The sequence below is a fragment of the Lonchura striata genome, chromosome 7, assembly GCF_046129695.1.
Source record: "Lonchura striata isolate bLonStr1 chromosome 7, bLonStr1.mat, whole genome shotgun sequence".
Classification (NCBI taxonomy): Eukaryota; Metazoa; Chordata; class Aves; order Passeriformes; family Estrildidae; genus Lonchura; species Lonchura striata.
In genome coordinates this window covers 23,607,568-23,635,221 of record NC_134609.1, presented here as the reverse complement: position 1 = coordinate 23,635,221, position 27,654 = coordinate 23,607,568, and the positions used below count along the sequence as shown (strand labels likewise).

At 38.0% G+C, this 27,654-nt stretch overlaps 1 protein-coding gene across 9 annotated transcripts in view; it reads left to right on the top strand.

Annotated features, from left to right (window-relative positions):
• The window catches only part of GPAM (glycerol-3-phosphate acyltransferase, mitochondrial), a 30,473-nt gene extending 8,254 nt beyond the window's left edge, over positions 1-22,219 (top strand). For 8 of the 9 annotated variants that reach the window (XM_021525998.3, XM_021525997.3, XM_077784692.1 and 5 more), the window contains 17 exons: positions 2,252-2,365; positions 3,591-3,740; positions 4,425-4,521; positions 5,529-5,665; positions 6,928-7,027; positions 7,734-7,946; positions 8,315-8,428; positions 10,351-10,436; positions 11,329-11,444; positions 12,203-12,273; positions 13,432-13,696; positions 14,206-14,348; positions 15,657-15,734; positions 16,502-16,642; positions 17,384-17,573; positions 17,683-17,741; positions 18,911-22,219. In XM_021525998.3, coding sequence (XP_021381673.1) covers positions 2,252-2,365; positions 3,591-3,740; positions 4,425-4,521; positions 5,529-5,665; positions 6,928-7,027; positions 7,734-7,946; positions 8,315-8,428; positions 10,351-10,436; positions 11,329-11,444; positions 12,203-12,273; positions 13,432-13,696; positions 14,206-14,348; positions 15,657-15,734; positions 16,502-16,642; positions 17,384-17,573; positions 17,683-17,741; positions 18,911-19,027 — 2,191 coding nt within the window. In that variant the 3' untranslated portion in view covers positions 19,028-22,219. The remainder of the gene's footprint in view (positions 1-2,251; positions 2,366-3,590; positions 3,741-4,424; positions 4,522-5,528; positions 5,666-6,927; positions 7,028-7,733; positions 7,947-8,314; positions 8,429-10,350; positions 10,437-11,328; positions 11,445-12,202; positions 12,274-13,431; positions 13,697-14,205; positions 14,349-15,656; positions 15,735-16,501; positions 16,643-17,383; positions 17,574-17,682; positions 17,742-18,910) is intronic. The other variant, XM_077784691.1, reaches the window with a different exon arrangement.
• The last annotated feature ends 5,435 nt before the right edge of the window (positions 22,220-27,654 follow it).

Genomic DNA, 27,654 nt, shown 5'->3' with positions numbered 1-27,654 from the left:
TTTATTACAGTAATCATTAGCATAAGTAGGTCCCGCAGTGTTTGTTGTAGAGTCAGAGCAAACAAAGAGAGGCCAGCAGCCTGAAAGAAATGAGCCAAAGTGTCTGAGTGAAAGAAAGGCAGCATTGTGTGTGCTTGAGAGGGAGAAAGCCAATGTTAGAAGCTGTTCTTTATTAAATTTGTATTAATTATGGGTTTTTTAAGAGTTGAGCTTGTAGTTTGGAATACAGAAAAATAACAGAAATACTGTTTTAACTTTTTAAAAATCAGTTTCGAAAGTCTAATGCTTGAATTATTTTGAATGGTCAAAGTTACTTGCATTGGAAATAGGAGGAGAAAAAAAATATGGGTTAATGAGTTATTCTGAAATAAACACAGCTCAGAACAGTGAGAAATACAGTGTCATTATAGTGTGAAAATGGACAATTTTAATGAAGTTCTGATGTTTCATGGGGCTACATAGTCATAGTTTCCTGACTTTAGAAAGCAAGAGGGGTTCTCTTTAACTGCCAGTATGGTGTAACTGTATTGACAGCCTTTATCTGAGGCACAACTGCCAGTTTTAAATGTTTCTTGACTAGTCCATTCTGTATAATTTTTGTCTTCTCTTATTTCTTCATGATCAGAAAAAAGATTTTTCCAATTAAACTACATTGTCTTAGATGTAAAATGAATGTAGATGCCTTCATACCTTGACAGATCCCTGCAATAGCTGTGTGCTGTTCTGATATGTTCATAGTTACCAAAAAATATTGATGTCACAAAGCATATCCTTGTTTTTGCTTTCTAGAAAAATCAGTAAGGCTCTCAAATTCCAAAGAGAAGGGAGATAAAGGAAAAAAGCAATTAAAACAGCATCACCAGTCTTCTCTGACAGCATGAATAGCTGATGTGAAAATTGGTGTGATCATTCCATGCTACTCTGTGCCCATGGCTCATGCATGTGCACCCATCTTAATTACAGTGCACTCTAGGGCTTTGGCCTTTTGCAGTGTAAAAGTTCTGTCTCATCTTTCCTCGCTGTTTTTAACACATGCATAAATCTACTGAAGTGTGGTAGGGGAGGTATGACAGCCAAGATCAGTAACTCGAGTGATGACAACGGGTGAGACGTTGGCGAGACTCCAGCATGGAAACCACCATGAGCTTTGTCACCCACAGTTCAGTTTGGGACACTCACTGGAGCAGCAGCCAGCCATTGCACCAGCAGAACTCGAGACAGGGGTTTTGCATAATACTTACTGCTCTGGGCTTAGAAATTGCCAGAATTTAATTTTTCATCCAGTTGTTAATTCTGCCCCATCACATCAGCTCTGCTGTTTGGAGGTCCCAGGTTTTTGGTTTGTATAAGTGGTGGCTTGTTCACTCTGACCCGGTAAATGAGGGAGGTGAGGAGAGGAATAATGATGAATATCCACTGTGGGGGATGGAGTGCAAGCCATTTCTGTGTCACAGGCATCTTCTGTGATGTTTGATATTCCAAATAACATTTTCTCAAGTGATTTCTGTTTGTATGACTGAGAGAGTAGAAGACAGGGTTAATTAAAAAAGAAGATAGTGTCTTCATAAGTTGCACTAAACACTTGAATCTGTAGTGAGATTTACTGATTATTTTGTGGTTATACTCTTGCTAAAACTTTGCTAGGAGAAGGTATGGAGAAGACACATAGGACTGGGTGTTTGAAAACACTGTAAAGAAAGAGAAGCTAACTAAAAAAGTGAGTTTAGTTTTGATGGCTAATGCAAACATATTTTCAGAAGTGTTTGTGAGAGTTTACCCTGCGCTTACGTGAGCAGCTTTTCCAAGAGGGCTTGGTGTTCCTTGAAGAAGTTGGCAAACCTCTTAGCTGGGCATTTACTTTCCTTGGTGGAAAGGGGCACCAAATTGGAAATCAACACTATCACTTCTTTTGGCCTCACCGAGCTGGCGAGTTGGTCCCAGGGGACAGACAAAATGTATATGCTGGTTTGTTTGCTATGTTCCTGTGATTCTGTGTGTGTTTTAAGGCCAGTGTCACACTGAGTTGAAGGGGTGCAGATGTTGGCTCAGATGTTTTGTGCTATGCATCAGTTGTTTCATCTAGAATGTGAAGATATCGGCAATTTACTAGAAGATATAGAAGCTTTTAGACAGCCATTTATAAAATCTTAATTTTGCTTCTTAATTGTGTTTTTACTTGTATTTAAAGGTACTGTTTTTGGAAGCAAAACATTTTGAGGATCACACTGAAATGCCCTTCATATTTTTGTAGGTACAGAGGGTGGCTTGCGAGACGCTTTTGCTACATCCTTTTTGTGCAAGAGAGGGATGTTCATAAGGGTATGTTTGCCAAGAATCTGACAGAAAATGTGCTGAATAGCAGCAGGTAAGATGACACAAAATAAACTATTTTAAAAATTTCTAGTACATTAAAATATGCCTTAATTTAGAAACTGCAAATTTTGAAAATCAGACTGTTTAAGATACTAGAAGATGCATTATCTTTAGCACAGCCTTTCAGGAATGTAGTTTGCAATTTCTGTTGGAATAGTAAAAGAGGGGATTTAAGGATTACAAGTCTCTGAATGAATGGTGTGTAGTGGGAGAACGGCAGACAGTACACAGAAAAATAAATAGCTACATGAGAGCTCTTCAAACTTCTGTTTATCTAATTCATGTAAGTCATTACCACTGAAGTCATAATGCAGTCATCAGAAATTGTCAGTATTTCAGAAATAATAGGAAAGCAGCATTTTGGAGTACCCTGAGTGTACACTTGGAGATGGCAGCAAAAAATGGAAAAAGGCTGTAGTATGGAGTACCCAGCCTTAACTTTGTGGAGCTTGTTTTCTGTTTCATATGCTTCATTTTAAATGGCATCTTGAGCTCCTGATCAGCTGCTCAGGTATCAGTTTTCCTTGGACACAAAGAAATTCAACCGCATGCTCACTCCTTGAGGCTACTTTTGTCAGAGGGCACACATTGCCTACATTAACATTCCTAATTCTCCTGAATTTTTAAAGCTTGAGTCACATCTGAAGATGATAGTGCTGCTTTTGAAAAGTAAAGCAGACTGCGTTGTGCTACAGTCAGGGTGTGTTAAAGCCACTTGCTGTGTCTTGGATATGTTTTGAAAATAGCCCTTATAAAATTTTGTTAGACTTGGTAAAACTGAGAATTCAAGGACAAAAATAATCTAGAATTTCAAAATAGCGACTGCATAAATCTGTCTAATGAGGTATGTGAAATTGCTGTGGCAGGAAAAAGAAGACATTAACAAAAATGAGACTGCATCTGTTCCCCCTGAATTTTTAACTTTACTGACCATTTCAGAAAATTGGCAGTCACTTAATATTAGTATCTGTGAATTGTGTATGTACTGTTTCATGTAGTCACCTTTGAGCCTATTCAATCATCACCTGCCTCTTAAATTGGAGCTTATAAAACTGAATCAGGTTTAGTGCATTTGGAGCACACAATAGTTCAGTGTGGATGCTTTTTATGTTTGCAAGTTACTCCTGTAGTAATACATAGCTCATTCTGAGTTGTTGTTTGTGTTTTGGACTCTTCTGTTGTGGGGCTGTCTCATAGACTTTACTTTTTAATGTTAGAGTCCAGAAGGCCATCGTAGATGAAGCTTCTGAACCAAGTACTCCAGGCAGTTTTGTTCAGACAGATCCTAAAGCTATCAACAAAGTGAAGAAAAAAGCTAGGAAAATTCTCCAGGAAATGGTAGCAAATGTGTCACCTACTTTAATCAGGTAAGAAAAATGTCTCATTAATATTGTCAGTGAGTGGAAGAGTGGACAAGCTCTTTCAGCGTATTACCAACAAAAATAGTAGTTATTCTACATTTTCAGATGCAGCAGAAATCCTCTGCCTTTCCAAGGAATGTATCTTATGATAAATACAAACTTCTCTTTTTCTCCCAAAATTAGTTTTGGTGCTAATGCTTAGATCAGTATTGGCATCATTTGTTGTTTCAGGCTCATATGGGCAAGAACAGCTGTCTGCAGCATCATAGACTGAAAGATAATTTTTCCATTAGCTTATTCAGTATTATAATTTGTAGATATAAGTATCTCAGAGAGAGTCTTATTTTAGATAAAAATCTTCTGTGGTGTGTACATTTACTACTAAGGATGGTCTTGTATCTGTCATGTTCCTAGTTGACAGCCTTCACTGAGGTTGATACAAGATTTGTGTCATAACTGCAGGAGGCTGAAATGGGCCTACTAACCATAGGCAAAACCTTGTTTAGCAATTGGATTTTATAGTAATTTGTAGTTTATAAGTTTTTAATAAATGAATTGTTTATTTTATAGTATTTTTTGTGTGAATATAACTTATCAGATCAACTGGCTTTGCCTTTAGTCATACAGAAGCAATACAAAACAGAGGCAGAAATAAATGAAGCTTTTTGAGTTGTGTTTGTTTTCCCTTAGGTTGACTGGCTGGGTGTTACTGAAGTTGTTTAACAGCTTCTTCTGGAATATCCAGATCCACAGAGGTCAAATAGAAATGGTCAAAGCAGCAACAGAGGTAAGGGAGGGTGGGAGAATCCAGTGAGGTAGATTTCTGAAGTAATTTCTAATAATATTTACAAGACTTCTCTTTTTGTGAGAGTTCTGCTAAGTCTGTATGAAATGCAATTGTAGATAGAACTGTATTGTATCTGAACTACAATAAGAACAGTCTGAAATAGTGTTCATAATTAAATATATGCTCCTAGAGTTGTGTGACCTAAAATACTGTGTGAACTCTGGGTTTACCTTTGATTCAGGATCAAATTTTAACTATTAGGCTGAATGATTATCTCAGATAACCTTGCTGCTAGCATCATTTCTGCTTCTTGAGCTGAGGCAGCCAGCAATAAATTAGAAGATCAAGTCAGGATTATTCACTTCTACTTTGATTTGTCATAAAAACTTTAAGAAAAAAACTTTCTCCATTTCTTACTAGCAATCTGTTTCCAGTTTTTCAGTATTTATTGAAATTGGTCCAACAAAATCCTGAATGCTACCATTTTCTTTGCACTCAGTAAATTAACTACTCTTGTAGGATTTACCTAAGCAATATTAATTAGATAAATAAAAAAAATAAAAAAGTTCCTGTTCTTTTCTCAGTTTTTTTGAATATTGTGTTTGGGAAACCCACTATTCATAACTCCTTGCTAATATCTATCTAGATATAGAAATACCAGTACTTTGGTGACAGTGAGGGTTTTCCACATCCCTTTAATTGTTCGATTGGTGTCTCAACACTGAGTCTGAAGAAAATGGGAGTATTAATCATTGTTAATGTAGTGGACACAATTGAAAACTACAGTTCTTGAAAATTAAGACTAAAGACAAGTTGACTAAAATGTTTTCATTGTCCCAGCTGAAGGAAAACCAGGAGTAAGGAAACTCAATTATGGCAACTGGAAAATACCATCAGTTGAGATAAGATGATGCTAGCAATCTCAACAGTGGATTTAAGAGAAGGAGTAGTATTCCATGTTTCTTACCAACTGACTTGTTTCTTTTTTCCTTCTCTCCCCACCATAGATGAATTTGCCTCTTATCTTTTTGCCTGTTCACAAATCCCACATTGACTATCTGCTTCTTACATTCATTCTCTTCTGCCATAACATCAAAGCACCCTACATAGCTGCAGGGAACAATCTCAACATCCCCATCTTCAGGTAATAACCTCTCCTTATTTGAATAAAGACTGAGGTGGTGGGATCTGACCAACTGCACAAAGTGTGCAAGTGTAAAATTATCAGACTGTTATTGGGCCATCATGTAGAACTTTGATTCCTATGACATGTTCAGAGAGGGAGCATCACAACATCCTTTTGAGAAGCTTTGTTACAACCTCAGTAGGGTAAGGGGAAAGGATATTCCTTTTTTGGAGTCTCAAAAGTGGTTAGATGACTAAGGAGAGATGATATGGGAGAAAGAGTTGTGAATGTACAGCTCTTGATGGAATTTAGTGAGCTGGCTAACGAGCAGCAACAGTACTTTGAATAATACTTTGTGGGAAAGTATTCCACTTGAGTCTGTGTTTCAATTATATTTCTGGTGGCTGAAGAGCCTGAGGTATTTTAGGTAATATTTTGCCACTGAGACAGAATTTGGGCATATTTGGTATCTAAAGAATGACTGGATATTATAGGAAATTATGAGGAAAGAAGGGGAATGCCTTGACTTCAAGGGTGTTTTACACCAGTAGGTGCTGGTCTGTAATAATCCCAGTGAAAAAGGCATTAATATAAATTACCAATTAAAATGTTAGTTCTTAGTGCCAGCAAAATAAAAAAAGTTTAGCATAGATAATCTAACATTACTTTAGGCACTGGGCACCCTGAGTTCTGTGGCATTCAGCAGGCCCATGATCCCTACATAGCATCTTGTCTGCAGAACGGGGTACTCCTGGTTGGTCTTTCGTGGCAGTAAAGGATTTTTTTTCAAGAAAACAGCCCTATTCATCATTCTCACTATGAGATAAAGGCAGGATCATGCAGGTGGTGTGATTGCTGGTGCCAAGGGGGAGCTGCCTGCAGATTGCTGTGTTAAAATCAGCTGGCTGAGCTGATTCTGCAGCTGGGAGGAGTGTGCAGCACACCATGGGCATGCAGGCCCTGCAGTCTGTGCAGCACAGCACAAACTGGAGCTAGCTCAGGTGAACTCATACATGGGTCACCAGCATCTCAGTGTGCAAGGATCTCCTGGTCAGTGGCCTGTCAAGGCAGTGAAATGGAGCAAGGCAGTGCAAAGAAGCCATTTCCTAAGTGAAATAAATATGTGTGTAGTCCCATCATGTGCAAATAGTGTAATACAGTTTAGTCTTTAAGAATTTTAGTTATTTGAATCCCTGTTGTGTGCAAGGAATTATTTGTTGGAGATGTAGCAGTTTCTTGCAAATTGAAATCAATGAGTATAATCCTTCTTTGGTGTGTAGCACTTTGATCCGCAAGCTGGGAGGATTTTTCATCCGTCGGAAGTTGGATCAGAACCCTGATGGTCGTAAGGATTTCCTGTACAGAGCTTTGCTCTATGTGGTGTGTATTTCTTGTCTTTCTTTCTGTAGGCAGCATTTCACTTGGGTGGCAAGTGGTAAAAGTGGGTTCCATTGCTCTTTGAATTCGTCTTAAGTTTTATACTGCAAAAAGGGATTAATTTTTGTATGTTTTGAATTTGTAAAAAAAAAGAAAACTGCATGTTCAGCTGTTTTGAGGATGAGCATATCTCCACCTTGCATAATCCTTATTAATGAATGTGGAATTAATACTCTCTGAGTTAACTTATGCTTGTTTCACTGATGTCTTGTTGTGGGGCATCTCTACACTGATTCACTTAACACAATGGAAGTCTCTGTTCATGATGAGTTGATGTAATCCTTTGTGCCATTCAGTGTAGTAGCTGTATTTGCATCTTGGAAGATGGGATATGCTGGGGAACCAGAAGGAAATGAATGTGAATCAACTGCATCAACCATTGCTAGAGATGCTTTTTGAACAAATGTCATTATACTGCTTGTATATTCATGCAAATTCAGTTGCACATAGGTCTGGGCTTGTGTCAGGCATTAATTAATTAATTACTGGGTTTTTTTCCCACAAGTACTCATGCCAAGTCATGATCTTCCAATGCTTTTAAAAGGAAATGGTTGCCGACAATGTATCTGAAATATAATTGTATGTTATTATGCATGCCAATATCATTAGATACTTATTTTTTTCTCTTTTCCAATCTTTTTGTATTCAGCACATAGAAGAATTGTTGAGACAGCAGCAGTTTCTAGAAATATTCTTGGAAGGCACACGGTCTCGAAGTGGAAAGACATCTGGAGCTAGAGCAGGTCTTCTGTCTGTGGTGGTAGATGCTCTCTTCTCAAATGCTACTCCCGATGTCCTAATTATACCTGTGGGAATCTCCTATGATCGCATAATTGAAGGTCACTATAACAGTGAACAGCTGGTAAGAGCAATCAAACAACTTGTTTTGCCTGGGGAATTTTCTGCTTATGTGCAGGAAAATGTGTTACATAGTTAAAGGTCGTGCTAGTCCTCTGTTCCATGGACTCAGAGTTCCTGCTGAGCCATGAATCACAAAATGTCTCTGATGAGGAGTGCGGAGGTACAGTTGACACACTTCTAATGACAATGACAAGTAATATGTTCAAGGGGATATCTACAGAGAAAAATAGTTCTCTAGAGGTACTTGAAGTTATAAGGTGTGTCAAAAGCTTTGGGCTTGCTTTGTCTGCTGTTGCATGCATTTTAATTTTAAACAACATTTTAATTGCAAAGTGGAAGAAAAGCAAAATAACTACCTATGTTTTCTAGGGCAAACCCAAGAAGAATGAAAGTCTTTGGAGTATAGCTAGAGGAGTCTTCAGAATGCTGCGGAAGAATTATGGGTGTGTCAGAGTAGATTTTGCACAACCATTTTCCTTAAAAGTAAGTTTGATATCTTGAATGTCTTTTTGAAGGTTTGACATTTTTGGTGTTTCAATAGTGGGACACATTTATTTTGATTTTCTCATTGTTGGTTATCATCACTACCATTATCTGCTGCAGTCCATTCTAACATGACAAAAGTATCCCTGTTTTTGATGAGTGTTTGAGTCTTTGGGCACCTGTGTATTAAGCTGAAATAGTCTCAGAGTTGATATATTAGTTTTGAAATGGTGTAAGTATTCTTACTGGTGGGATTCTTTGTTTAACAAGCAATCTTTAAAATGATCCTTATACTATCTTGTAATTCTTTACATTGTAGAGACATTTGGAGTTGAAGGAAGCCGAATACTGTTTTCCAGTTTAATTTAATGACATCTGCAATAGTTGAGGAAGGGCATTTATCTCGCTGGATTTTTAAAATTGCTAAGCAAATTAGTAGCTATAAAAGTGTCATGGGTAATATATAATGAAAGTCTGTATATTCTTTGAAAGTCATCATTATTCCAGAACTGTTACCTACAGTACTTCACTCTGCTGTTCTGTAGTTTCTCAGAGAATGGGGTGGTGTGGCAGTATCTATCTTTAAATTTTCTCAGATCTCTTTGCAGAATCTGCTGATACTAATCTACATTTCACTAATCTGTATTCTGCCACAGTATACCTTATTTTTAGTGTGACTTTAATAAGATTAAGCACTGTAACAGCAGCTTACTAGAACATTATTCAAATTAATTAGGTGTTCTTCTTTCTGCCCTACTTCTCTCAGAAAAAGCAGTAGGGTTGGAGAGCTTTGGAGAGTTCAGTTACCACAGCATGAAATTATTGTGACCCGCTGCACTGAATTATAATTAGTGTAGTAGGGAAAGATACTAATTTACTTCCAAAGGAGAAGGCTTGGGCTATTCTTGGTAGGGAGTTAACAACTCTTCTTGGATCAGTGTAAGGAAAAGAGGGTTATCTGCCCTCTTAATCTAGTGAAATGCTAATCACTCTGTTCCTTCCCAGCAGCCTCTGTCATGTGTCATTTGTACCTGTGTTCCTTATTGTGCTCTAGAATAGTAACAAATGACATAAATCGTTAAAGTGTGCCTTAGCTCACATTTGCAGAAGTGTAACTGTAGATGTGTCACTGCAGGTTTTTCTAAAGCAGATGAGCTTTGGGGGTTAATTTTGGGCATTTGCAGTTCTATGAGCAGAAGAGAGTGTGAAAGAGGCTGTGGAAGTCTTTTAAGCAGCTTTCCTGGGAGGGAGCTGTTTTCCTGACCAGCAGGTTAAGTGGCTCTTTAGTTTCCCATTCTTTACAGAAACGGAGGGAACACAGCGTCCTGAAAACAGTAGTGTAAATTTTAACCTATAACGAGAAGAGTTTGGCTTTTGAGAAATTTAGGATTCAGGAATTCCAAGCATGCAGTACCCTGCCTGCTTCCTGGGAGCTTTAGTTTGTGTCTTGCAACTGAAGTTTTGTACAGCAGTGTTTCCCCTTAGAAGTTCTCTCTCCTGGCATCTGAGGAAGGCAGGAGTAAGCAATAATTACAGTCTCCATGCTGGTTCTGAATGGGTGCTAGGTTTTGCTCTCATTCATGTTAATGAGGCAGTTCTCATTCATTTAATCGTAGAACTCATCTCAAAGGAGTTGTTCACAGCAGGATGCTGACAGAGGTTATGTGTTGTTTTCATTGCAAGTTTTTTTATGAAGTATAGATTGCTTGCTGTGGGAAGTCTACTTTTTCATAAAGTAAGTCAAAAGTGAATAAGCTGTTGAAAACTTTTAATATCTCTGACCTTATTACTGCTTCTTTAGTGAGAGCTATTTTTAATCAGTTGCATTTTTGAATAATTGCCAATTTCCTATAATAGCATTTTCAGTTGAATGCAAGAATAAGGTAGAAAAAGTACAAAATTAATGAGCCTTTTTTTAACAGGAATATGTAAACAGCCAAAGCCAAAAACCTGTGCCTGCTCCTTTTTCTTTGGAACAAGCTTTGTTACCAGCTATACTTCCATCAAGGTAGAGAATTTTTTTTGGGGTGCTGTTGAAAAGGGAGGACAGGTTGGGATTTGTTTATCTTTTTAGTGTTCTGCATTACATTCCAAGCAGTGCTTGAACTCCCCAACTGTTTATAGAAAAGTGCAAAACTCAGGCAATTCTAACTGCAATTTATTACAAGAGTTACATTCTTCCTGATGAGCTCTGTTGAAATAAATTCAAGTAGACTTTTTCCTTTTTAGTAACCTCTGTTGGTTTGTTTATAAATGCTATGGAATAATTTAGGGGGGAAAATGACATGGTTAGGGAAAAGTAAAGGATTTGTTTTTAAACCTCGCAAATATTTCACAAGGTTTTTGGAATAGTTTCAAAGCAAATAGGACCTGTGAGTGACTACTCCTTTTTTTCAAAGAGGTGACTGTCAGAGCCGCCAAACTGCTCAAGGGTTAGTTTTGCATTTGTTACATAGATACACATTTTAGCAGTTTTTTTCAGGAGTTAAACAAACCTGTGTGGTCCTGGTGGGGGCAAAGTCAGTCCTGTACCTTTAGAAAGTTGTGTGTCCGTACAAAAGACTGTTTCTAGTTTGTAGAGAAGCTGGGCTCTGTCTTTTAGGCAAATTTGTTTTTTCTACTGTTGTCCATATTCATTGAAGAAAAAAGAGCAATTGGTGTTACAGCAAAGTTGTGAGTAGCCATAGAAAAAGCTTTTCTTCTGGTACTCTTACTGTTGTGCAGTGCAAAGAAATAATCAGGAAAAGTTGGTAGAGCTTTTTGCTGATAACATTTTCTGCCCTTACCAGACTGTAATGGTATTTTGTTCAGTTAAGTGTACATAAAAAAATCAGTTTATATTATTTTACATTTTGATCAGAATCTAAATGTAATCATGTTAATTTTTATTCTGTATTCAGACCTAATGATACTGTGGATGAAGGTGCAGAAGCCTCGCTGCCCAACTCCAGGGATATCAGCAGTGAACCCTTCAGAAGAGAGCTGATATCCAACTTGGCTGAGCACGTTATGTTCAGTAAGTCTTGAAGACTATCAATACCACAGAATCATAGAGTGGTGTGGATAGGAAGGGACCTTGGAGATCATCTCATTTCAACCTCCCTGCCATGGGCAGTGACACCTTCCACTGGAGCCTGTTGCTGTCAGCTGCCTGTTTGGTTTTGCTGACAGCATGAATTTTCTGTGTGGTAATGTCACACTTCCTAATTATTTCCATTCAGATGATCATTTTGTGACTTACATAATCTTGACAATTCTCCATCTTTTGTCTCATTCTGTTCTCTTCAAAATTTAATAAACTCTTTTTCTGATCAAGTAGAAAATTTTTATTCTGTTTGTAGGGCTAGTACACTAAACTTTCTGTACTTTGAAGTGCTTGATTGTCATATTGATACGCATTGATTGTCTCCTCATGTAAAAAGCTATTGGAGTGTCTTAATGGCATTATTTAAGATGATACATGAACTCATCTAGCTGCATGGACCAGTGTTGCCAGGTTTTACAGGTTATGTGCTGTATGCTTCAGTCAGTAGATCTGTGGTTTGTGGTACCTGATATACACAGGAAACAGTACTTAGCTTAGTAAATATTTAAGCTTTATTCAGCCTTCTTAGTCCCAGTTACTTTGATTGCTTTAATATTATTTCTGGACAGACATAATACACTTCTTATTTCATTCAGTGGGTACAGTTCTGTGCCCACATCAATGTTACTATTTTTAATGGTGTTTGGAATGTCTCAGATGCTCAGCAAATTTATCTTGTTCACCTCTAGCTGCTGACAAGTCCTGTGCTGTGATGTCCACCCACATTGTTGCCTGTTTGTTGCTGTACAGACACAGGCAGGTAAGGCTTCTGTGTTGCTTAAATAGCCAAACATTGCTTTGGCCTTGTTAAGTTATTTAAGAAAAAAAGTATGGATTTTACTATTGCATGATACTGATAAAAAAAAAAGATGCATTTAAATTAAAGTGGATTTCAGGTAGTCTGAGTGCTGATATTTTAGTTAGGAGTGGGTGCTTGAGCACAAGCCATTACTGTTGGGATGATAATAAATGCTCATGTGGAAATAGATCTTTGTAATTCAAAATGTTATGCTTTTTTTAAAGATTGCATGGGTTTCATGTATTGTATTAGGGTTGTTTTTTAGATCTCAAAACACATTCACTACTGAATACTCTAGAAACTGTTCCATTAATTTCCAAATTGATTTTACTGTTCCTCAGTACTAAAATCTATATCACAATGGCAGAATGATACTAATGTTTACCTGAAGTCTTGTGCATGAAAGTTGGAAGAACTTTTTTTTCTCCTACAAGTTAGCTTTGCATTTTTTCTAAATATCCTTCAAATCTGAAGCTTTTATTGCACATAAATCGAGAACAAATGGAAAAATATTAGTCACTTTTATAGTCCTGCTTGTGAAGGAAGTGTTACCATTCTCATCAGTCCAGTCTTTCCAATTTCCTAAAATAGCGGAATCAAAGAAGCATTTTACAATGTGCTCTGACTCCATTTTGGCAGAAAATGGGAAAAGGAGGTGCCTGAGGAAGGACTTTTCCTTATGTTCCACACCAATTTTTCCCTTCTATTAAGTGTGATATTTCCAGCTAATTGATCATTCACTTTATATCATAGGTAATGGAAATATGATACTTCTGACATAGTCTTGAGGTATTCAGGTGTCTTCGGAAATATGATACTTCTGACATAGTCTTGAGGTATTCAGGTGTCTTCAGGCTGTGAAATAAACCAAGAAGCAAAGAAAAACCTTGCATTCCCAAGTAGTTCCATGGCTGTACAATATAATTCCATGTAGTTCAAAACATGTGGAGCTACTTCATTGAAACCTCAGTGAAAATCAGTTTTTCTGTTAAGACTGTTGTGCTTTGGATTATTGGCAGTTAGTGTATTGTGTTTGATATATACCCAATTACGTGGTTTACTGATAGATTCCTGTGCATAAAAATTGTTTTAACTGTGTGGTTCTGTGTTTATTTGTAGGGAACTGATCTTTCCAGACTGGTAGAAGATTTCTTCTCTATGAAGGAGGAGGTCCTAGCCCGTGACTTTGACTTGGGATTTTCAGGGAACTCGGATGATGTTGTCATGCATGCCATCCACTTGTTGGGGAACTGTGTAAATATCACAAACACGAGCAGAAACAACGAGTTCTTTGTCACTCCCAGCATCACAATTCCTGCTGTCTTTGAGCTCAACTTCTACAGCAATGGAATACTTCATGTATTCATTAAAGAGGCTGTTATTGGTATGTTTTGGGGGTTATCAGGGAAAGGGAAAGATTTTCTTGTAATCCTTGAAGTCAAAGTATCTGCACAAAAATCCCCATCAGTTTCTCATGTTACTTACTTTAATACAATTTTCCACTTCCTGTTTCAACTCATGTTTACCTTAACAAACAGTTTTAAAGCAAACTTATATTTTGTTTGAGGAATGTTCACATTCTTTTTTCCCCTTATCCTTTATCTTTCTTGGACGTATTTGTGTACTGGTCACTGCCATAGGCAACGCACTATCAGAGTTCTGAGCCAACATGGCAGAACCTGTGTTTTGGTGAGCAGAATTTTTATGAGATTTTGTTTTGATCTGACATTACTGGACACAAAGGAGTGGTTAAGTCTGTCTTTATTCTTGAATAGCATGTGTAATATTTGACTGCTTTTAGCCCCAGAAGTGGACAAAACAGAAGTTTGATGTTTCCTTTGCCATAAAGCTCTTAGGAAAATTCAACTTTGCCTGTGTTTGTTTCTGCTCCAGCCTGCAGTCTTCACGCGATTCAGAGCAGGAGGTACAGAAACGGCACCAGTGGTGCTTCTCCCAGTTTAATCAGTCAAGAACACCTGGTCCGAAAAGCTGCCAGCTTGTGCTACTTGCTTTCTAATGAATTCACTGTGTCTTTGGTAAGTAATTGCATTAATTTTCCAGTTTTTGTTCTGCTAGTTTCTTTAAAATTACAGGATGCTTTCTGGAAGTGTCACAGCTCTGGTCTGTTCCCTGTCAGTGCAGTGTGATGGTGATGGGTATCAATGGCTGTCACACACTGCTGCTCCTGCAAGTGCTGAGTGGCTGATGCTGGGCTGGGCCTGGGACATTTCTGCTGTGCTTTAGGCCTTTCCTGAGAAAGGCAGCATTAAGAAGCCCATCTCGAGTTGTGGGAAGCTTAGAGAGCAGCTTTGTAACATATTTTGTATCATTCCTGTCATTAAATTGTCACAGCTGTATTTGCATTCTGCCCAAACTATTTTTATATTTTTTCTACCTAAAGAAACAAAAGTCATTGTGAGTACCCAGCTCCTATGACTTTGCACAGATAATTGAAATTGTGTTGGGAAATAAGAGTCCATATTCTAAAAATATCCCTTATTTGCATAGGAGTGCAGTACTCAGTATGTTGTGCCACACCCAGTACTTAGTGGAAATTTTAAACATGGCCTGACTTCAGTTTTTGTTGTTACAAAACAGTGACAAGAGCTGATGTTATCTCACTTTTCAGACACTGAGTGCTAAATGTTATTTTTTCTTATATGTAGAAGTTACTTAAAATTCTAGAGATTCTTCAATTAGTTCTTACATTTGTACTCATATTTGACTTGTGTGATTTTACAGAAGCATAAGCCAAATTTAATATTTTTGCCTGGGTAGTAATGCTAGCTTATATATTGTAGTTCTTTAGTAATGTTATCCTTCTGCTTTCAGAGTTAATAGTTGATTATAATTTTTAAATAAGAAAATATTTCCTGAATTAATATGAATAATGTAAAAGAAGTTGGATTTTTTAATTCAGTTTCAAAACATGTAAGAGAATTTCTTGGAAGTGTAGTTTCCTTTAAATTCCAAATAGATCACTGTTATGAGTTTCAATAATTTTAATTTTATGATGATTTTATTCTAGAACTGTTAACAAACTAAAATTTGGTTAGAGGTTATTAAAAAGGGAGAATATTTAAAGTGGCTTTCTACCAGTGGTAATGCATTTTGGAAAAATCTTGGACATGTTTTAAATATTCTATTTCACTATAACTTTTTTAATATCTGCCAGCATAAACACAAGAGTGGTGCAGTGGGATTATGCTGATAAAAGTTTAACAGCTTGCATAAGAGAAATAATATTGCTATATCTAAAACATTCATACTGAACAGGGAAGGATGTTGCTGTGATGGTTGTAATGGATGTGACTTTTTCACTGCATTCATTTTATGTTGTGCAGCCTTGCCAGGTGATCTATCAAGTTTGCCACGAGTCTGTGGAGAGGCTGATCCAGTATGGCATTCTCCTGGTGGCTGAGGTAAAGTGGCAGAGATGCTGTAGGAGTGGTGTACTGTACTGTGGGTGGTTTATGCTCCTTAGTTGTGAGGTTCCAAGTCTATGTTGTTACTGAAAGCTTGTAACAATGTGCCCAGGACTGGGACTGCTTCATTCTTCTGTTCCTAAGCATCAGAGAGTTGGGTATGGTCAACTTGTGATGCTTCATGACTCTGTGTGTAATTTCATTTTTCCAGTAAGTCTACTAAGGAAAACATGTATTTTTGTACTGTCTTAAAACTTGGGATTTAGTTTATTGTTGAAGCCATTTCAAATGTAGCATAGTTACATGGATTTTTTTAATTTCTACTCTACAGGAGTCAGGAGTCTAGACCTTTAGCCATTCTTTAATTCCTTTGTATTTATCTCAGAATTACTGTAAGACTCCTCAGCTTGCAGTTTCAGGGCTGTAGGGGAGTTGCTGTATGGTGCAGTTTGCCAGAGGTGCACAGTGCAAAGAAAACCTTAGGAGTGGAGGCAGCTGATTCAGCATATCTTTGCTTCAGAAACTTCTTTTTGTGCACAGTAAACAAAACTGGGCACCCAAGAGGAAGCAAGAAAAAAACCCAGTCTTTTTCACCAAATGTCTCTTCTCTCTCCTTTTCTCAGTGGTGCCTACAATTGGGTCTCACTTGCATCCATTAATATTGGTTGATAAATGCATTAAGTCAGATGAAATTATAAAATAAACCTATTGCTTGCCTGGATTTGGAATTTTACCTATTTACCACCTTGTTTTTGAAATTTAAGCAGGATGATCAGGAGGATGTTAGCCCCAGTCTTACAGAACAGCAGTGGAATAAAAAGCTCCCTGAGCCATTATCTTGGAGAAGTGATGAGGAAGACGAAGACAGTGATTTTGGAGAGGAGCAGAGAGATTGCTACCTGAAGGTAATATTTTCCTTAGGCTACTAATGTTGAACCCTCTTGTGAGAGATATAAATTACTTGGTTTATTCAGGACAGGTACTGATAATTTTTTTTGGGGGGAGAGGGGGTGGGGCAGGGTTTTCCTGGTATGCAATGTTAGTATTTTTGTACAGTCCATTTGTCTCCTTCACATTAGGAAAATAGCTGAAGAAACATAAACAGTCTTTCCAGGGAGGTGGAAGAGCAATGGTTAGAGTCCTGAAAACTGATAAAGACTCAAGTACCTTGGTTTTATTCTTTACATGCAGTCTAAAAGGGGCACATCCAGCTGGTGTTTATATTCAGCCTGTGTTTCACATCATTGATTGGTTATGTTGACTTTAGATATATTACTAGTTTTCTCAGAGCCAACACAAACACGCTTTAGGATATCTTGTTAATGCTTGAAAATTTCTGTCTGTATTTGTGAATGTAGGGCATCCCTTCTGTTTGCTGCAGAACAGCATGATGTCTTTAATTTTATCTTGAGAAAATAGTAATACTCTGGAGGAGGAAAAAATAGCATTGGTCTGTGATGTTCAGTGCTTGTTTGTCCCTCATGATAAACCTCCTTTTTTGCTACGCTCCCATATTGTGCTGTGCCCCAACACTTTTTTGTATAGGTTTTTGTGCTTTTTATTTTGGTTGCTGTTTGGACATGTTATGCTTTGCAGGTCGTTCTGGTTTCCACTCTGTCACTGAACTTTTTATTACCTTTTCTTAGGTGAGCCAGTCTCAAGAGCACCAGCAGTACATCACCTTCTTGCAGAGATTGCTGGGACCATTACTGGAGGCATACAGCTCTGCTGTCATCTTTGTGCACAATTTTAGTGGTCCTGTTTTAGAGTCTGAATATATTCAGAAGCTGCACAAGCACTTAATAAGTAGGACAGAGAGGAATGTTGCTGTGTATGGTATGTTAAACCGGTTTTGGAACTGGGCTTGATTCATTCTGTTCTTTCTACCACAAGGTAGCCCAAATTGATTTTCAGTTTATTTATCTCTGGGTTTTCTCTCTTGCAGCTGAGAGTGCTACGTACAGTCACGTGAAAAATGCAGTGAAAGTCTTCAAGGAAATTGGAGTAAGTGTTTGGTGCTCAGAGCTGGCAACTGTTAAGTTTCATTTCAATAATGAGCACAATTTGGACATTTCAAAGAATCTGTTCAGTGTCATTTTAAAATCAGTGATTGTATCTGTGGAAGTGTATTGTGGGTTTGGAGCATTTTGGTTTCCTTTAGGCTGAGGGCTGTAACAGAGACCACAAGCTGCAGAACAGGCCATTCCTTGCCCTTGGGAAGAAGGCCTGTCTGGATGGAGGTGTGACTAGACATTTTTATTCACAGTAAATGAAGTTCCTCTGTTCTACTCCATGTCCCTGTTGAACCATATTGAAAGGCTGAGAGCATGATCTGTGCTCAGTAACAGCTAAATTTAATTTTGAAGTCTACTTAAATCTTTAAAAAAGCATTAGTTATTGAATTTTGGCTTAGGGGTGATTGATGTTCCAGAAGAACCATCCTTATACACCTTCAGTGTTCACCATGAGGATACAGGTCTTCTTTAAGATAAATATTCAATTTTGTACTTTACCACTAGTATTTTAAATCATAAATCCCATCTAGATTTTGCAAGTGAAGTGTTTGTCCTTTCATCAGACTGGCATGGCTTCCTGAATCCCAGATAAGATGCAGCATTATAATTTGAAAGTATTAGGAAAAATGTTGCTGGGTGTGGGTTTTGAAGTCTTTGCCTTTAAATTCTGATACATTGAATAATCAAACAACAGTTGGTCCAGGAAAGATATCTCTCTGTAGACTCTGAATAGCTGTGAGGAAAGCACAAACTGAATCCATCATTTTCCAACAGCAGGATAAACTAGAATGAAAAGTGGAACTAGATAATGTTTGCTGATCATCTTTTATAGCATAGCATTTGAGTTCTTGTTTCTAAAGTGCTTACACTTTCAATTGGATGCTTTGATTGGTTATTTTGTCCCTCACTGTTAAGATTTGGCCGTTTGTCATGAACTGTACTTACTTCTCAATTTCTGTTCTTCCATAACCCCTGAAGGGCTTCAACATTCAGTGAATTCTAATAATACCTAATGGCATTGCCATCTAAGCCTTCAAGAAATGAAAACAAGTCTTGTAAATGAGGGAAAACTTAGTATAGACCATAACATTTTAATCTCAGAAGGAAGGAGATTCCTTTAACGAGGTGATGCTTACACGTGTTCATGCTGTGCTTCAGGTTTTCAAGCAGACTAAGCAAAGGAAGGACACGATTTTGGAACTCGGCACTACGTTCCTACCTCAAAGCAACAGGCAGAAACTACTGGAATTTGTCATGAGCTTCATGGTGTTATAGACCACACACAGCACCTTTGTCCAGGGACACGAGGACAGGTTTTGAGACTGTGGCAAAGCCTGGGGACATTTGCTAATCCTTCAAAGTGTAAGGTGCCACTGTCTGGGTAAGGCCTTCTCTGACTTGAACTACTGGAAGACAAGTGCCTTCTTACGTGTGCATTTATGGGTTTCTTACAGTCCCAGTTCTGTTGTAATACAGTGATACTCAGATGACACTTTCGATACAAGTAATTTAACATGTTGCAAAAAATAAGATAAATTATCAGACTTAGATGTAAAAAAAAGTTTTATCAGTGTTACATTTTAAATGAACTTCTCAAGACTGTAACAGATGCACAAGTACACATATTGGTATTCTGTAGCTAACCCTGAGATCTTGAGTTTAGTGGCAACACAGCTTATGGCTTGACCGAGTAACTTTCATTCCAATTCTGTTTTATTGTTTTAATAATGGTTCAAAAATTTTGCTTAGGTAGGCTATATACTTCATGGATAAAGCCATAGTTTTTCATAAGTGTTAACATAAATGCCAAAATTCTAATGAAAATTACAGGTACAGACATCTGAGAATAACTATCATGTAGCAGGTGATTGTGAGAAGTGTCAGCAGGCACACCGTGCACTATTAAAACTGTGTAGTGCAGTGGTAAACTGCACTAATCACTACTGTCAGGAAGAATGTGAGAGTAGTGTTCTTGCTTTTATTATGGCATCTGTCATCCAGCCAGATGAGTCAGGAGACAGTTGCCTGAATGTGAATATCTTGTAAAATCTTAGATTATTATTTAATTGAAAAAAACTCTAATAAGTTCAGGGTTTGTTGGTTTTTTTTTTTTTGTTTCTGTTTGTTTTTTTTTTTTTTTTAATTAGTAGGATGTCAAAATTTTTTAAACGGAGTAAAGACTTGATTTGGTGAAGTAAGTTTTAATTTTGACCCTAAAAATATCAGCAATAATTCTGTCAATTCTTTGGAAACAAGTGTTCATATTATATTCTGTTGTTGAGCAGACCTGATTTGGCATGAAGTAGTACCTCTAGAAACACAGAAATATAAACAATGTACTTTAGACTGTGATCTAACTGATTTACAAATAAAATTAATTCACAGGCAAAGCTGAATGATGAATAAATTCTGTCCTATGAAGCAGGACTCTGGTGTTGCAATTTGATCCTTTTTCATGGAGGTCTTGCACTGTAGATTTCATCTTCTCTTCATGTGAGGGCAGATTACATTGCAGCTTCTAGTCCTGTATTTTAGTACAGCTGATTTAGCTGAAGCAATAACTTGGTGGTATGTGAAGCTGGTTTGCTTGTGAAATGTGTTTTCCCTCCTTTATGCCTTCTAGATGAGGGAAATTAAATATTTTTCTTTGCTGCATTGCTTTGCTTGATTCTCACATCCTGACCTTGTGAGCAGAAAAACCCCCAAACTTCATCATGTAATCTCTGTTGCTTAACATAGACACGGAAGATCATACTTGAATCCTAGCACTTGCACTGTTACGCCAGCACAAAACTGATGCACACAATTGGATTTTGTGGCCAAGGAGCTTACATTTGTACTGCACATTTGTCAACAAGAATATTTCTGTAAATTTTTTTATTAAATGCTATTAATATTTGAAAGCTGCAGTTTATAGTTTATTAGCATTATACTGTTAGCACTGTGAGATGCATATGTGTCTTGTCACTAAACCAGGTGCTCTACAACACTTAAAGAATTTCTGAACCAAAGCTACATTAATATGGATAAACACTGACCCTTGAGTCACTTATGTTCTTATGTCCTTCTGCTATCTCAGCAGGACTGACTACATCACACATAATTTGTTTTGTGAAGGCTACCAGCTGTTTAGAAAACAGTTTCATCTCATACTCACTGATGTGCACTGTTCATCCACCTGATGAATTCTCCATACAATGTTTGTTGCTGATGGCTTCCATTTAATATCAAAAAAAGTCTAGGTGCTTCTGAATAACAAGCTCTCATAGTTTACTGCACTTCAGCAAATCTGAAGTGTACTAACAGCAGAGTTTGTACATCATTTTTTTAAAAGAAATGAAGCAATATGAAGCAAACAAAACTTGAGTAATTTTATTAAGAATGTTTTGCCAACTGAGGTATTAGTTACCATAAAACCCAGGAGTACTGTGGTCACTGGAGTGTTCTGGCTAGGTGTTGCAACTAAAATAATTTATAGCTTACATTGAAAAAAAAATCAGAAATAAATCTGGTTAACATAAATCAATGAGTGGGTAATAATGCATGTGAATACACATTAATGGATACTTATATATGCAGGGAGAGGGGCACCTCTAAAACTGTTTTGGTTTTGTATGAAAAAAAACCCCTGCATGTGATAGATTGGTACTATGAATCATATGCTACTGGAAGCCCTGCATTCTGCAGCAAGTGTGTATGATGTATACATGTATATATGCTAGTATGTATGTTCTGACACACAACATCTATGCTTTTCCCTGAAATTAAAGCACAGAATGTAAAATTATCAGGCTGTAACAGTCAAAAAGACTAAAACCAACACTTGCACTGTATTTACACCTTCAGTGTCTTCTGATTTTATTAACTTTTCATGTTTGCTTTGCTGTTAGAATTCCAGGTCGAGTTGATTTCAGTAAAGTTAACCAGGAAAAGAGAAAGGACTGGCCCTGAACTACCACAACTGTATTTTAAGACTTTATAAGGACTTACATGAGTCTCGTAATTCTTATGAGCATAATACTCAGGTGTGCAAATCTTTTTGGGCCAGTGTCTTTTCATGCTGTGAGAAATTTAACCTCTCCACACCCATCCTGTAGATGTCCCATTTTTAGAGAGATGGAAATGTGGGATTGCACTCCCCGTGTTCCATGAGTTCACCGCCTGTGCTCTGGGCAGTGCAGGGCTGCACTCACCACCTCTGATCAGGAAGCACAGACACTTGCATTCAGCTGCCTGCCTGCTCCTCTGAGAAGTGCCCCAAGCACCATGTGGAAGAAGGTTGAGCTGGGAGGTGATGTAAGATACTGTTGTTTTTGTGTTTCTGTGCTGATGGGCCGGGAACTGCTGACTGGAGAATGTCACTGTGTTTTACCTGTTATGTGTAATGCGTGTTTGTTGTAGAAGCACAGAGGTGTACTGGAGTCATTTTAATAAATTAAACTGTTTGCTAATATCACATTTAACAAACTCTTCTAGTGTTCTTTTCATTTTTTGTTGTTGTGGGTTTTTTTTAAATAACTTGATGAAATAATTCATTCAAATAACTTTGTCCCGCTGCAGGTAGCTTCTGAAATTAAACCATTAAAGTATCTCATTATATATGAGATAATGAAATTATCTCTACCAGTGTATGAGCTGGTGCAGAGACACTTAAGCAGGTTGAAGTGATATCCCAACTCCAAAACCACTGTTTGTTGCAAAGTGGAGGTGCTATTTTGTCTCTGTTCCCCCATCCCCACAAGGTTGTTTCACTTGGAGTTCTTTCACATTTCCTTTCTCCTCATGGAGGTGTTTGTGTGTCATTCAGGAGGATGGGATGGCTCTGATGCTGCAGACTTCCATTCTTATGGTGATTTTGAGCTGACCTGGAGTGTAATAAGCATTTGTCAGCAATTGTGACAGCATCTGGCAAATGTGAATTAATTGGAATGGGGTTTTAATGTAATAAAACCTGCGTAGATGATCATTACCTAAATTGAGAAGGAGGGATGCTGCTTCACTTTTCAGGAAAAAAAAGTTATAATCAGCTGATTCTGTAAGAGGCCTCTAGCAGTGTTCACATGCAAGCAAGCAAGGCTCAATTAATTGACAACTCTAGGCTGAAGCAGGAAACTTAGAATTCAATTATTGTCAGTATCTTGAATTAAACCCAACTCTTGTTGGGGATGACCTATATGTTATTTCTGTAAATGTCTTTCTATTTCTCAGTCTTTTGAAATCCCAAGTGTCAGATAAAGCACTAGTTTTTGCTTAATTCAGTTTTTCTGTAATAAAAGCTTGTTAGGCTTATTTAGAAGGGTCATTGCTTTGAGCTCTCTGTTCTCTTATGGTACACCATGTTTTCAGTAGCCCTCTGTTTTCAAGGTAAGATCCACATTGATCAAGTTGCTGCTTGAAACATTTTCTTTTCAGTCTTTATTTATAGATGTTTCCTGTGTTTTGCACTGCTGGGTGAGAATTATTATCCTTATTTATTCTCCTGTAAGTTGGCCAACCTGTTAATGTAATTATCCAAAAGGTATTATCATAGTTGATGCTATCTTTAGAATAAGTGACTTTGTCTTTTCTAAAGAAACATATAGGAAATGTTCATTACTGTGTGTTGTGCCAGACTTTAGGCCTGAGAGACCATAAACCCCAAAAATATTTTCAGCTTTCATCTGTCATAAAGCATTGGCAGTTAGAGAACAAAAGCTATTTAATTAATTGCTGTGTTACTATTAGTTATATAAATCTATGTGCATGTAATTACACAGTGCAAAATTTCAGTAAGAGACACATAGCATAATTGCAGTGAGTAATTTGCATGAAAAGGTTCTCCAGCGCAGTAATTACGTTGGTTGTTAAATTATAGTATTTGCAATGTCTTGGGTCTCAAATGTTTTCCAGACAGTCCCTGAGCTGTGAGGAAACCCAGATATGAAGGTCAGATGATGTAAATTAGGCTCAAAGATTCACTGAACCCATGCATGGCCTTAGACACGTCACTTCTGATGCTGTTTTCTATTTTCATTAGGAAGTAATTTGAGGAACTGCATGTGTACAGGTATGAAGTGGATTTTTTCCTTTCCTTGAAACAGAAGCCACAGCCAGAATGGAAGAATTTTGGAGTTGAAGGATTTTTATTAGGAGTGGACATGATTTTACATCTGTTCTGAGTTTTGTCTGTTTAGTATCTTCATTAATGACCTTGGGAATGGAAGAGAATTTGCTCTTTACGTTTGTAGGCAATAAGATCTGGGAGAGCCAGGTAGTCCAGTGGAGGATATCATGATCCCAGGGGTAAAGTTTTGGAAAGATCTGAACGCAAAAAGAAGAAAGCCATTCCAGCCAGCGAAGTACAGTACCTTACATCTGAGAGAGGACTGGCTGATGTACAGCCACAGGAGAGAAAAGAAACCAGCTGTGTAGCAATTCTTTAGAGAAAATTCCAACTTACTGGTAGACCACAAGCAGTAAGTTACTTAGAAGGGTCCTGCTGCCATGGAAAGGGCAGGTGTCATGTAATGATACCCTTACTCCTGCATATGCATGACAGATACAGGAAAAAACTTTGCTGTCCATAAGTTCTCAGCTGGGATATCATGTTCTGTTTGAAGGATGCTGCAAGATGGAAGGGAAAAAAAAGGTTTTCCCTTCAGCCCCCTGCACAGAGAAAAAAGAATCTGGATTATACCCTGGCTATGGGAGTACCCAGATTGCATAAAAGTAGTGAATTTAGTCTTCAGTTGCACCGAAAAGAACTGGGGTAGATAATGTAAAAACTTTTTACTGTGAGCAAAGAGAAGTGCTGAGATGGCCTGGAAGGGCTGACGTTTCCTTTTCCTGGGAAACACTGGGTCCCTGTGCCTGTAGGTTGGACCTTGCTGTGTGGTGGTGAGCAGTACAGACAGGTGAAGCTCTGCCTTCCTGGTCTGGCCATCTTTCCTGGGCAAAGTAGAAATGGGTTTGTACAGAAACAGTTTGGTCTTGCTGCTTTGGCTGGTGGTCTGGCTGATTTTTGTGTTTGAGATCAGGAGTAGCTGTAGTATGAATTATACTTCTTGTCCCTGTAATCATTGAGGAGTAAAATATATGAGGGTTTTATTAAGGTTGTTCTGTAAAAATGTTTTCTTAGTGTTTCTGCTGGTCAAAAAACAGATGGAGTGCCAGCAGGGAGCAGGAAAGGACTGGAGAAGAAATCAGACATCACATTATCTTACTGTGCTGTGTGAGCCTTTTCATAGAGAGAGGTGTAGGAGTCTCCTACCTCAGCCAGTAGTAAAATCACTGGTGACTGGAAAAGTGGCAAGGAATCCTGCCCCTGGCATTTTCATCTTCCAGAGTGTTCCTGGCAGATAACAATAATAAATTAAAAATTAACTCTGTAATCTGCTCCTGGCAGATAACAATAATAAATTAAAAATTAACCCTGTAATCTGTTAACAGTTTACAGTTTAACTCTGGCACTGCTTTGGAAATACTGAAAGCCAAGTGATATTTCCTAAGCTTTGGGTTTACTGCTGGCTTGACTATTGCATTATCTCAGGAGTTCAGGCCCTAGTGATTTTATCTACACAAAGAAAACAACATGTATAAATGCCACAGAATTGACAGTGGCACTCTTTTAATTCGTTTTCATTGGAAGAGTTTCCAGGATCCCCCCAAAAGTACTTAAGCAGCCTCTTTGAGAGAGCTCTGTGCTGTGCAATTGTTAACTGCTCGCTGTGGCATGTCTGTACACCCAGTGTCACACCTCTGACTTGGTGTCCCTCTTCTGATGAGGCTGAGGAAGGTCTGAGGTTTTGTTCCCAGTTAAACATTTTGCACATCTGTGGACAGTTTCAGGGGTTCACCTTACGGCTGTGTTATTGTACTTTTTTTTTAAATTTAGCTGAAGTCTAATTTTAAGCATGGTGTTCAGCTCTTTTGAAATCAGACTTCCTCTTGTCTCTGCAGGATGGAGAAGGCAAATTAAGCTACTACCTGTCAGAAGGCAGCAAAAGCCTTTTTCTGTGTTTATATTTCCCCTTCATTTAACTAAATTACCATAGTTCAACACCTTTGCCTGCAAATCTCTCACTTTGTCTTGCTGGCTGGATGGCCATTTATAGCCTCCGGTTTCCTTAGTGTATCCTTGGAAAAATGTTTTTTAATCCCCTAAATTGAATCATTGTGTGTAATAAAAAGAATGTTCCCTTTTCTAGGAGATTAGGAAGTTTAAACAAGTTTTGTGTTTACATTTTTGTAGTCGTTAGATATAATGTGAGTTAATTCTGGTACTGGGTTTTAAAACTCCTGCATTCTTCCCTCAGACCTGCAGATTCTGTCCTTTTTACCCCAAAATGTTTCTTTTTGTCCAAGAGTCTAGGAAAACTGGTTTAGATATTAGGAGAATTCCATCCCTTTACCAGCAGTAATCATTAACCCGAGTTCTAGTTTACAGAAGTCTGAAGCAAAGAAGCGTGGAAATATTAGAAGCTGGTATTTGTGGATACACTCCCGAGAACTGGGAGAGCAAACCAGGGCAGGAGATTGTGTGTGCGTGTCTTTGTCTTTTAGTTGCTTTTTGTGAAGTTATCCCTTTGTTGATGCAGATGACAGTAAAAATGAAAAATGTTGGAATTAGTGACACATGTAGTTAAACTGAACTAAGTAAATTAAGTACAAATTGGTTATTAATAATTCAAAGGAAAATGCCAGATAAGAAATTGAAGCAGATTTTCTATCACTTTCAACTAAAAATATTAGTTTGAGCACAGCAGTCCAAAGCTCCCTTATCTACTATTAAAGCCCCAATTCTTCATCTATTAAAGAATTATATATAAATGATGCAGCAGGCCCAAGATGTTGCTGCTGCAGTTGCCTGGTGTTGAGCCGGGCTGCAGATTCAACTAAGCTGGAAGGTGGGTTTGTGCAGGAAATTTTGGGTATGCAGGACCTCCTGGAGGTAACTGTGACACAGTGGGGCTCCTGATCCAACGAGCTCAGGGTTATTTTCTTCTTCAATACAGCCTCTCTCTTCAGTTCTCCGTGTTGCTCCTGTGACTACAGCAATGTCCTCTGTCCTCCCTGGTACACTGATTTTTTTCTCCCAGCTCATTCTCACACTAGGGGTTAACCCAGAGTCTGGCTGCTCACTGCTGTGTAAACAACATAAGGGGGTTCTCTTTAAAGTGCCTAAGAAAACACTCTTTCCCCACTTTCCCCACTGTTTTCCTGCTTTAACATTCAGGCTGTACTTTTACAAATTGTGTCTCAGAACTATCGCAGCTACCATAAAATTAAATAAAACCAAACTTTCCAAATGAGATACGTAGCTGCCACTTATTTCCATGGGTAGTAAAAATTCCCGATGGCTGTAAAACGGGGTTAAGGATTTTGCATTACCAGGTTGGCCAACTTTATCTTTAGAGAATTATTGATATTTTGCTCGTAGCAAAACACGGATGAGCCCAGCTCCATTCCCAGCGTGTCCAGCAGATGGTGGTGGAGTTTCATCCACAGCGGCTGTTCCCTCAGAGAGACCAGGCACCACCATTCCCAAACCTCAGTCCCAGACTGTCCTTTAGAAACAAAACATCATTTCCTTGGCAGCCAGCTGCAGTATTTGCTAGACATAGGGAGCATTTCATTTGGAGCTGGTTTTATATGTTTCTTGATTGATTTTTATAGTTTCAGGAGTCAGGCTGTGTTTGACACCTGACACAAACACCACCTTGAAAGACCATGTGGAGTTTACTCGTCTTCAAGTGAAAATGTGCATTGGGAGGGAAGCTCTTCACCCATCTTCCTGCACTCTTTGGTGAAGACAGGCATTTTAAAGAAATGAAACAATCACTCCAAGACCAGACCTGAGCACAGCTCAAGTTTGGAAGTATCCCAAATGCAAGGTCAGAGTTCTGGGTTGAAGATCTGTATCA